Raw genomic sequence first — 11,907 nt, 5'->3', positions numbered from 1 at the left:
TTCGTTGAGGAGAATATTCTCTACACTATTTTAAAGAACAGCATTATGTACCTAAGACCTCAAAGACACATCAGTTTATTTGCTGCTGCCTTGCGTTTTAAAATTTAAAAAACGTATGAAAGATACATCTCACCTAGTTTTCTCAGAAGACAAGCAGTCAGTTGTTCTTCATTAATATCTGCATTTTTGTCACTGTGAAGGGTGGGAGAAATAAAAATCAGCATTAAGTACACCAGAAACTAAAAGGTAATATAAAATGACATGTACACAGTTGTGATGTAGACCTAATCAAAAGAATCGTTAGTTTACAACCTGGAAATGATTTATACAATTTCGGAATGATTTACACTTTTTAGATACTTCTTATAGCCATGAAAACACCATTTGCAATTTGGTGTCCTAGTGGCCTAAATCAGTTTTCTTTACTATCTTATACACCACACACACACACCCCTATATACTCGGGTATATACATGTACACACATGTGTACATTTATGTACTACATCTGTGGATGTATAGGAGCAATAAATCACAATGAAAAGTATGTGTTTTTTATTGTGTGTTATAGTCAGAAACATTGGAAAAACACTGGCCTCAATTAATCATTTCCTTTCTGAACTTGCCCAGCTTGGAGAAAGGCTTTTACTAATAGCTTACTTTATTCTCTTTGTATAATTTATAAATTATCTTTAAGGAAATTTAAATCCTATACAGTACGTTATCTGAAGAGGTAGAAAAAAAGCAGAGTAATGGTACAGTGCAAGTTTATTCTAGAGAAAGGGTATGCCTAGGAAAAAATGGAAAAGCCTTCTTCTGACCAAAAACTGTGTCTTCCAGGAAGATTGCTTGTTTGAGTACAGGAAACATGCCTAAAAATCATTACACTTGTAAAGAAACACATTCTTGGAGAGTTCTCAGAATATGTGCATTTTCCGTCCTCCTCCGTGTGTAAGCAGCCAGTATCAGCAGAGGAAGCCTACAGTTGCGAGCTCTGCCAGAGATCACAGAGGGAGAATGGTTTAGCTCAGGAAAAGGTGTATTAGCAGGCGCATCTGGTCCAAATCTAAGCCTTGCTCCCAACCACTTTATCAGTAACAAAATCAATACAGCCGAGCTACATTATTTGAAAATTCCGTATGCAAATTCACCTACTTGCTAAAATGTGTTTATAACCCCAAAATCAATACTAGCAGAACTTTGCCAGTCATTTGTGGATGAGCACAGAGCAGGCAAAAACTGTAACCCAATACTTTCCCAGCTGAGGCTGAAAAAGGCCTATTGTTTCAACTCTCATTCAGAGGTGACCAGAGGATGGAAGCCAGGCAGGGCAGGGAGCAGTGCAGTATGGCGTGAAAAGTTCCAGCTCTGGCACCACACAGACGGGGTTTGCATCCTAACTCTGGCATCTGTTAATGGGGTGGCCTCAGGCAAGTCACTTAATATTTCTGAGCCACTTCTCCTCGTTTGAAAAATAAAGAAAATAGGATCTACCAGAATGAGTTGTTTCAAGGACTTAAGATTATAATCTACATAACATATATATTTTCATATATTCATGTGTTAAATAAATACACACATACATATAGACACACACACACACACACACACCCTCTAGGAGCAACAGTTCAGTATTTGCTAATTCAGTATTTGTGGCAACGTCATGGAACACAACTACCACCAATAATGAGAACCAACTATGTATTCATATAAAAGAGAGAGAAAAACAAGGAGAAAATTTCAGGAATCAAATGCGTGTATACACTAAAGAGAAGATTGTACATATTTCCTTAAATACTTAAATTTACTGTTTAAAGAACTCTGAAACTACTTAAATTGCTTTTATTTATTAAACTTTGAAGAGAAGATATTTGCAAATATGTACAAATATGTAAAATATGTAAAACAATCAGTTTTGCTTTTAAAAAAAGCACAGATGAAATCACTTCCACTAGAAGGAGCTCTAACGTGTTGAAAATAAATTTTTTCAGATACAACTGAAGGATTTAAACAGCAGACTAAAAAAACTGATTCTTCTTATTGGAAATTAAGTTTCTCGTCTAAGTTCTGCTGCCATGTTTAAAACACAAGGTTCTTTAAAATAAAAAACCAAGTTTCCATTTAAAATATATACAGTCCCTCTATAGTAGGTAATCATTATCACCTAAGACTGCTGCGCCCTCAAGAGGTCACACTTGTAATCATCAAAAATCCAGTCAACTGATTACTGCTACCTAAAGCACTGTTTTAAAACAGTCTAAAGATTAATCCTGTTGAACCTGAGTTAATTAAAAAATTACCATAAAATAATGGGCAAGTTACTTGTCCTCACTGAGCCTGTTTCCTCATCTGTAAAGAGGGATAAATATGGATACCTTGCTGGATGTTTAGAGGACTAAATGAGAGAAGAAAAAGGGGAAAGTGTGCATGTGTGTGCTAGTACACAGCTGATGCTTAACATATGTTGTGTTCTCTTTTCCTTTCTGGCTTTTTATTTTGTTGCTTGTTAAACTGTTATTCAATGCACTGAAGACATTTTCCTGTTTTTAAAAGAAAAAATACACCAAAGCTTAAGCTTGGAATCTACAAAAGTAGAAAAGTGAAGAAAATTTTTCAAAATCAAGCTAATGATTGAAAAATGTTTTGTGATTCTGGCATGTAATATAAAATTCCCCAAGTTTTTACAAACATGATATTAAAGTATTAAAAGATTTTTTTTTTCTTTTTTTGCGGTACATGGGTCTCTCACTGTTGTGGCCTCTCCCATTGCGGAGCAAAGGCTCCGGACGTGCAGGCTCAGTGGCCATGGCTCACGGGCCTAGCCGCTCCGTGGCATGTGGGATCTTCCCGTACCGGGGCACGAACGCATGTCCCCTGCATCGGCAGGCGGACTCTCAACCACTGCACCACCAGGGAAGCCCAAGATTTTTTTTTTTAAACAAATTTTGATAAGACTTATATATGCAAACTGAGTAAAAATCCTATTAGATACAGAACATTCAAGAGGATGGGTGATATACTTTAACCATATTTGTCATCTTTGGTGGGGGACTATTTAAAAATTGGATAGATATAATTGTTTTATTTGACTGAATAATCAATGAGTTAAAATACACAATCAGGTACACTTCGCTTGAGCAGTCTTATTTAAAACTTGTTTCTTGCCAAATCACAGTAATCTATTCCTGTCTTTATGACTGTAAAAAAGACAAGAAGCAAACCAAGACCAAAAAAAACATTGTTAAATATCCATCAACAACAATTCCTCTCACCTAAAATGTCAGGGCATATTCTATTCACGGGACATTAGAGAGTCCATAGTCCATAAATCACACAGCACCCATCTAGCTTGTGCTGTCTGACACAGTAGGCCACTAGCCACTCACCACATGCGGCTATCAAGTGCTAAAAATATGGCTAGGCTAGATTGAGATATGCTACAAGTGTAACATAACACACTGGATTTTGAAGACTCAGTTAGAAAAACAGAATGAAAAATCTTGTTAATAGTTTTTTGTAGTTATTATAAATTCCAATAAGACTTTACATATACTGGTTAAATAAAACATACCATTACAATTACTTTCTCTTTCTCTTCACTTTTTAAATGTGGCTACTAGAAAATGAAAAATTACATGTGTGGTTCACATTTGTGACTCATTTGGGTAGCACTGATCCAGACAGTCACCAAAGAAAAGAGCCAAACCTGAGTGCCACGTCCATTTCCTCAGCCTGCAGCACAGCACCCAAAACAGGCTGGACGTGGATGGCATCACCAACCCTCACACCCACATTCTTCTGTGCCATTTCACTCAGGCCAACCTTGCCTCCAGGAAATCCTGCCACAGGCCAGGCTGTATAGACCTGTCCGGAACATAGGAAACAAAAATATAAGAAAATAAATATTTGTAGAATATCATTCATTTATAAGGAAGAAAACTAAGCACAGTCAAGTATATGGATCTGCAAAACACAGTCCTTACCCCAGAGTTATGATTTGACATCAGTTACAAAAAACTGTTTTTTTATAAATATTACATCTCTTTTGTGAAGATTAGGAATAATACCACAGTGAAAATGGTGGAAGAGCTGAAAGATGGATTTAAGAAAAGAGACAAAGGCATTAACAGGTGATAAGCGAAAAACGAGAAAAAATACTGAAGGCAAGCTAACTGTAAGGTAGCTCAGTTTGGAGCATAAACTACATCCAGGAAACAGTGAGTGACCTAGTACAAGAGCTCCATGGGAACCTGGTTCTCAACCGACTTAAATGGTAAGGGAGAAACTCAAAGATTTCGAGCTCCGGATAATAGGCTGAGCTCACACATTTATAGTCTTCTCTTCCACAAAACACAGTAAAGGATTTTTTACAGTATAAGCCCAGAACAATGAAAGGAATGGGAGGCAAGCCATCAGCAGATATAAGACTGCAAAACATTTCCAGAGGACCCCACTGGATGAGAGAACATTGACTGATCAAGCAGCAGCAGAAGACATGGCAGAGTCAGAGGAAGAAAGCTAAGCTGCCAAAGATGACCCAGGAAAGGTTCTGGACTTAGAGTCTCAGGTATGATGAATGGTAGCCAGGACAAACGGAGGGTAATCAAATATTTACGTACAAAACAGATGACCCAAAATAACATTTCTGTGAAGAAATGCAACTAACAGACTGGGAGAAATAGGGCTGGTAGTGTGTCACTACCTCTGGAAGAAAGGCTTCTTTCTACATCATGACACTCAGGGCCTACAACTCACAGGGTATCAAAGGAAGGAAAAGTTTACATAGATGTGAGGGTCCTGTAAGATACAGCTTTTCATTTATTACTGCTTGTGTTGAAAATTAAGATCAAAAACATTTGAAATACTTCTAAAGTAAGGAAATGAAAAGGACTCTCACCTCTTGCTTCCCATCCAAACTGGTAAGCAACACTGGTCGACCAATACATATGTTTGCAGACTTCATGGTGTTGAGTCCAAGTTGAACAAGGGAATTCTGGAATGCTTTAGGAACTTTGTCGTCTACCAAGAAGGAAAAGAAAATTATATTTGCACTATTTGTAACTGAAGTTAAAGCATGCTCTTTTGGAGTAAATAAAAATCCTTTCTCCACATGACCATATGAATGCACTTACCAAACCCTGGAGAAACTACTGTCCCAACCCTCCTTATTTTGGCAATCAGACTTAAAACCAAACCTTTGTGAGGGTCCACTGACAATATGACTGCTAACTAAAAAAGGATGTTTTATGGGGTAGGTATTGGTTTTCATTATTTTTTTAAAAATCTCTAATTTCATTACTAACTGAACATACTTGCAGTAGGGCTTTGCATACTTGCATTCTGAACTTTTCATATTACAGATTCTAAGTTGAGTTGGCTACTAGTACTCAAAGGCTTGAACTGGGGAAATGACACATCATCTGGTTCTGGAGGATTAAGTTATGTTTCCACTTCTCACCCACAGGATAGCAACCAGACATTTTTCCTTTCTACTCCCAGGAACACATGGATAACAATAACACAGGTCTTATTCCTTAGGCGAACACACACCGACTCAAATGACCATTAGAGCTTTCAACTTTTGGCCAAAGAAGGGGCCCAGAATTCAGTCCAGTTTCTAAACCTCTGAAAATGATGTGCTAACATCTCCACCCCTGCCCACACACTCCCTCAAGCTCCACATTTGGTTAGCTGTCCCTCCTCTGATGCTCCCAGCACCCTATGTTGTCAGATACTAGCACTTATCACAATATTCATTTATTTTACAATCTGACTTTCCTTTAACAATATACTGCTTTGTAACAGGAAATGGATCATTTTCATCTTTGTAACTCCAACGCCTAGGAGTGCATCAAATACAGCAGATGCATAACAAATATGCATGAAATGAATGAATGTAGTAGATGAGTATACAATATTTTTCTTTTCAGCACAAAATCCATGTAACACTTATGATGCCTGTCACATAAACTTTATTATAAAACTTACAGTCACATGTATCATAATCACAGAGCTCTGACTAGTATTAGTGTTCTTTCATAATCAGAAAAACAGATCTTTTGTAATTAAAAAGGAACTAAATCAACAAAAGCAAAACCATGAGGTATGTCCGATTCACATCATTCTCTGCCACTGCAAAGTAACTTCCCAACACATTTATTTTCCCTCTGTCAACAGATGAACAAATCTAGAAAAACAAAGCAGCTCCCAGGGATAAGATTAACAGGACTGAGCATAAAATAAGCATTTTTTAAAATATGACAGGCTGAAAAGAAATTCAACTTTCCTACGAGTACCAGGTCTCTTACACAGTTTACCCAGCAATAAGAGCAAAGCGTCCTGTTTGATAACCTCATAATGTTCAGTTTCTGCCACTTCTTTCTTCCTAATAAAGGAAACCTCAATGAATTACCCTTCCCTCTTGATAATTACCTTGAGGGGGGTACTCAGTCCCTGACAAGATTCTAAGTTTTCTTCCTCTCTTCCCTCCATCCTATCCTGCACCAAGATTTGAAACATCACACACTTCTCTAAATACCTCCATTTCCTCCCTATCAGCAATGGAGATCATGTTCAAATTCCCATCTGTTGGCTTTATTTCCTAATACATTTCCATTGTATTCTCTGCTTACGGCATCCAAATCTACGTAAGCTATCCCCCGCACAATTTTCACCAGTCCTCATTCCTTCAATACTTTAAAAATATATCTCTACATCTACTTCCTATTAATTAATTTCACACTTACTGAGCACCTTATGTGCCAGATTAACTAATGAGATAGTAAAGGTAATTTCAAACAACCACCCACCCTTCATTTGTTCATTCAGCAAATATTTACCATGTGCCCACTATATGGCAGGATACTACACTAGGCACTGGGGAAATAAGGTGAACAAAAGCAGACACACTCCTTGGCCTCATGGAGTTTATAACTTAATAGAATGAGAGGTATTAAACAATCACTAAATAACTGTACAGTTCTAAACTAAGATTAATGTAATGAAAGAAAAACTAAGAGTCCTAAGAGAGGCTACAATGCAGGATGGGATCTAATTTGGAAGAATCAGAGAATGCTTCTCCAAGAATATTTAAATTCAGGTCTGAAGTAGAGTAAAATTAACTAAATGAAGCGGGGGGGCGAAGACAATTCTCGGCAAAAAGAACAGCTTGTACAGACATCCTTGACAAAAGACAGCATTGTGCATCTGAGGGGAAAAGTACAGGTAGAGTGGTGGGAAACAAGGAGCCACATAAGGAAGGTCAAGACCACCCAGGGCAGTGGGCTTTATCAAGCTCCTGGTCTTTAATGACAGTAATTGGAGGCCAGTTAGTGGTGAAAAGCAAGGTCATAACAGGATTTTTCTTTTAAAAGATCATTCTGTCTGCAGAGTGGAAAAGGAATTGGAAGGGAGCAGCTAGTGTAGTAGTCCAGGTTGAGAAAGGATGGTGTCTGAGATTAAGGTTGAAGCAGTGCGAAGGGAGTGCAGAAGTGGAATGTGGGAAAAACTTAGTTAGTAAACAGGACTTGGTGGTGGACTGGATAATGTGAGATGTAAGAGAGCGGTGTCATGAAGGAATCTTAGATTTCTGAATTTTACAATGAGAAAGACTGAGCAGAGCTCATTTGTTTTGTTGGAGGAAATATGACTTCAGGAAGTAGTCCTGAACTATCTTTGAAAAGTCCAAAAGAAGAGGTATAGCACAGTGCTATATACAAAGTATGGACCACAAATTAAGAAAACAATCCCATTTACAACTGCATTGAATAAATTTAACCACGGGGGTGAAAGACTTGTACTCGGAAAACTATAAGACTCTGATGAAAGAAACTGAAGACACAAATAAATGGAAAGATAAACTGTGCTCACAGATTGGAAGAATCAATATTGTTCAAATGTCTATACTACCACCTAAAGCAATCTACAGATTCAATGCAATCCCTATCAAAATACTAATGGCATTTTCCACAGAACTAGAACTAATGATCATAAAATCCGTATGGAACTGGAACAGCCACAGCAATCTTGAGAAAGAGCGAAGCTGGAGGTAGCATGTGCCCTGATTTCAAACTATACTGCAAAGTTATAGTAATTAGAACAGTATGGTACTGGTACAAAAACAGATACATAGATCAATGGAACAGAATAGAGAGCTCAGAAATGAACCACACCTATAGGGGAAATTAATAGATGACAAAAGAGGTAAGAATATATAATGGGCAAAAGAGAGCCTCTTCAATAAATGGTGTTGGGAAAACTGGACAGCTACATGCAAAAGAATCAAACTGGATCACTCTCTTACACCATGTACAAAATAAACTCAAAATGGATTAAAGACTTTAAATATAAGACCTGAAACCATAAAACTCCTAGAAGAAAATATATACAGTAAACTCTTTGAAGTTGGTCTTAGCAGTATTTTTTGGATCTGTCTCCTGAGGCAAGGGCAACAAAAGCAAAAATAAATAAATGAGACTACATCAAACTAAAAAGCTTTTGCACAATGAAGGAAACCATCAACGAAACAAAAAGACAGCCTACTGAATGAGAGAAGATATCTGCAAATGATATATCCGATAAGGGGTTAATATCCAAAATACATAAATAACTTTTATACATATATATTACAATGAAATATTACTCAGCCATAAAAATGAAATCTTCCCATTTGCAACAACACGGGTGGATCTAGAGGGTATTATGCCAAGTGAAATAAGTCAGAGAAAGATCAGTATCAGATGATTTCACTTATATGTGGAATCTAAAAAACAAAACAAACAGAAACAGACTCATAGATACAAAGAACGAAGGGATATTTGCTAGATGGGAGGAGGGGGGGGCTGGGCAAACAGGGGAAGGCAATTAAGAGGTACAAACTTCCAGTTATAAAGTAAATAAGTCACAGAGAAGTAATGTACAGCATAAGCAATATAGTCAATACTGAAATAATTTTGGATGGTGACAGATGGTTGGTTACTAGACTTTGTCAAGGTGATCGTTTCCTAATGTATTTAAAAGTGAATCATGGGCCTCCCTGGTGGCGCAAGTGGTTGAGAGTCCGCCTGCCGATGCAGGGGATACGGGTTCGTGCCCCGGTCTGGGAGGATCCCATATGCCGCGGAGCGGCTGGGCCCGTGAGCCATGGCCGCTGAGCCTGCGCGTCCGGAGCCTGCGCGTCCGGAGCCTGTGCTCCGCAACGGGGGAGGCCACAACAGTGAGAGGCCCGCATACCGCAAAAAAAAAAAAAAAAAAAAGTGAATCACTATGACTTACACCTGAAACTAATACTGTTCGTCAACTATATTTCAATTAAAAAAAAAAAAGTGTGGTCCACAAACTATCTGATACTGTTCATGATGAGGTAAGTACAAAAAAATGAGAATATGCATTTAGAAGCTTTTATTGCAATTTGACAGAGTAATTTTACATCTGTTGAATCTAATAAAAATCTCTCTTTTTTAACTTATTTTTCCAATAATTTACTTTTATCATATTTTACAACAGTGCTGATCTGTGACGCGTTGTAAATTTTTAAACCTTCCCTATGGAGTTTGAGAAGCATTGATCTAGAAGACAATTAAATCCATACTCAGAACAATCTAAATTACAAATACAAATCTGAAAATAATAAGGGTAAATGGGAAGGAAACGCTGGGCATTGGATGAACTTGCCAAAGAAAGAAGATTTATAGAGAGAAAAAGAGGGTTTAGGGCTAAGAAATAAGGAACTTCTACATTTGATGGTTAGGTGGAAGAGGGTGGGCCTGCAAAAGGAAATGATGAAGTATGAACCAAAGGAGGGAGAAAAACTTGGAGATTTTGATGACACATAAGTTAAGAAATAAAGTGTTTCAAGAAGATGGAAATGGCTGACAATACCAAAAGCTGCTGAGGGGTCAAGTAAAGTAAGTAATGAAAAATCATCCATTGGATTTACCAACGTGGAGATCATCAGTGACCAGGGCACAGGCAGTCTGAATGGAATAATGAGGTGGATGTCAAATAGGAATAGGCTATGGAGTAAGTGAGAGATGAGGAGACAGGGACCCCTCCTTCTAAGAAGTCTTGCAGTGGAGGGTGGTGATAAGAAGTGTGGAGCTTTTGTTTAAAGATGAAAGAGAAGGGGCTTCCTGGTGGCGCAGTGGTTGAGAGTCCACCTGCCGATGCAGGGGACACGGGTTCGTGCCCCGGTCCGGGAGGGCCCGTGAGCCATGGCCGCTGAGCCTGCCCGTCTGGAGCCTGTGCTCCGCAACGGGAGAGGCCACAACAGTGCGAGGCCCGCGTACCGGAAAAAAAAAAAAAAAGATGAAAGAGAAATCAGTAGGTTTAAATGTCAATGGGAAGGATCCAGTTGAAAAAGAGACTGAATATGTCCAACAGAACAAGTTGTCCTCCGATCCCCAAAAAAGCCTGCAAATACTATGTTAACTGTTAGATTGTCTTAAGGTCTGCACCAGACATAAATAAAAATCTTGTCACTAGGTTAATCTGATCCCTTTTTCAAAGCTACAAAACATCACGCCTGCTAAAAGCTTTCCAACTCAATGCTTTTCACTTAAATCCGTTCTCCCAAGGCTGCTGTGATCTAGGTCCATGGCTTTAGAGTCAAATACATCTGGACTCAAAAAAAGCCTCTGCCATTTAGTTAGGACCTGTGTAACCTGGGGAGAAGGGGGAGGGATTGCGTTAACTTTTCTTTCTCTGTAAAATGAGCATAATACAGTACCCATCTCCCAAAGCTCTGCGCAGATACGTGAAATACCCAAGCTCCTGCTAGCACCCGTGCGCACTTAACAGCTGTTTAATTAAATACCAGAACCCGTGTAGTAGGAAAAAAAGCCAAGTTTCAGTTTTAAAGGCACATTAACGTCTCTTAGGAAGGACGTACCGACAGCGGTACTGAACTGGGCTTCCAGTTTTTTAGTATAGGTATACTATTCTCGCTAGAGACGAGCGACATCGCAGTTAAATACGCCGTTAGTCTTAAATAAGGCAAAGCCGTTTCAAGCGCAATTTAGAAATTCAAAGCAATTTACAAAAGAGCCTGACTTAGCCACTAAGTCATTTCTGCCCAACTTCTCTAGTGCAGGCGCGGCTTCGAGCGTCTTACATACTTCTGTGCCTCTCGCACACCTCTGCCTCACCCAACTTTTTAAAAACCTTTACACCTCAAGGCAGAATCGCTAGGTTTTCGTCCTCTCAGGCGGCGCCCCCTCGGCCTCGGGTCTCCCTCTCAGAACTCTTTACCCTTCTCTAAGAAGTTGATCACCACCAGAGTCCCGGCCGCCACGGCAGAAGCTGTGGCCCCCGCAGAAAAGGAAGCAGCGGAGGCCGAGGGCGAACCATTCCCGGCGCTTTGGTTCAACCGTTTTCTGTTCTTCTTGGACGACATGATCGGAAGGCAGCCCGAGAGAAGCAGCGGCAAAGCCGGCTCAACGTGCGCGCTTCGCTGAGAGAAAAACTTCCGGGGCAGAAACCAGCGAGGCTCCGTCCCGCGCCGTAATCCCCTGAGTGGAGCGCAGCAAGAGCGGGAGAACATAGCGTCTTCAGAATCCGCTGTCGTTGAAGAGGTTTAAGACGTTCTGACTTTCGCCAAAGAAGACGGATTAGGTGGACGGAACCCTCATTTAGATTGTAAATTCCTGAAAAACAGGACTTTTTCGTATCTCCGCCTCCTTCCCTATCCCTGAACAAAATGTCTGTTGAATTAAACTGAGGTGGGGGTGGGGGGAACGGGAGGGAGGGTGAGTGGTGGGAAAGTTTCTGTCTCTTTCCTTGAGCCGGGCAAATTCTTGAGAGGAGCCGGTCGACCGGACTTCGCCGTCTCCTCTACCTAGCGCTGCAGACCCCTGCTCAACTCTGAGAATGGGTGGGTGACACTCTTCTAAAACTTACGGTAGCGCCGTCAC

The 11,907-nt window shown here is 39.6% G+C and overlaps 2 protein-coding genes across 3 annotated transcripts in view; one reads left to right on the top strand and one right to left on the bottom strand.

Moving 5' to 3' along the window:
- AFG2A (AFG2 AAA ATPase homolog A) overlaps nt 1-11,429 on the bottom strand; it is a 348,297-nt gene extending 336,868 nt beyond the window's left edge. For both annotated transcript variants that reach the window (XM_060105705.1, XM_060105706.1), the window contains exons 1-4: nt 11,246-11,429; nt 4,896-5,017; nt 3,705-3,862; nt 134-192 (exon numbers count right to left, since the gene is read on the bottom strand). In XM_060105705.1, coding sequence (XP_059961688.1) covers nt 134-192; nt 3,705-3,862; nt 4,896-5,017; nt 11,246-11,390 — 484 coding nt within the window. In that variant the 5' untranslated portion in view covers nt 11,391-11,429. The remainder of the gene's footprint in view (nt 1-133; nt 193-3,704; nt 3,863-4,895; nt 5,018-11,245) is intronic.
- Nucleotides 11,430-11,793: 364 nt separating this feature from the next.
- NUDT6 (nudix hydrolase 6) overlaps nt 11,794-11,907 on the top strand; it is a 36,115-nt gene continuing 36,001 nt past the window's right edge. The window contains exon 1 of the mRNA XM_060105708.1: nt 11,794-11,867. Coding sequence (XP_059961691.1) covers nt 11,864-11,867 — 4 coding nt within the window. The 5' untranslated portion in view covers nt 11,794-11,863. The remainder of the gene's footprint in view (nt 11,868-11,907) is intronic.

The sequence above is a fragment of the Mesoplodon densirostris genome, chromosome 1 (genome assembly GCF_025265405.1).
Source record: "Mesoplodon densirostris isolate mMesDen1 chromosome 1, mMesDen1 primary haplotype, whole genome shotgun sequence".
Lineage (NCBI taxonomy): Eukaryota > Metazoa > Chordata > Mammalia > Artiodactyla > Ziphiidae > Mesoplodon > Mesoplodon densirostris.
Note: the sequence above shows the minus strand (reverse complement) of the source record. Positions and strands in the feature narration are given on the sequence as shown.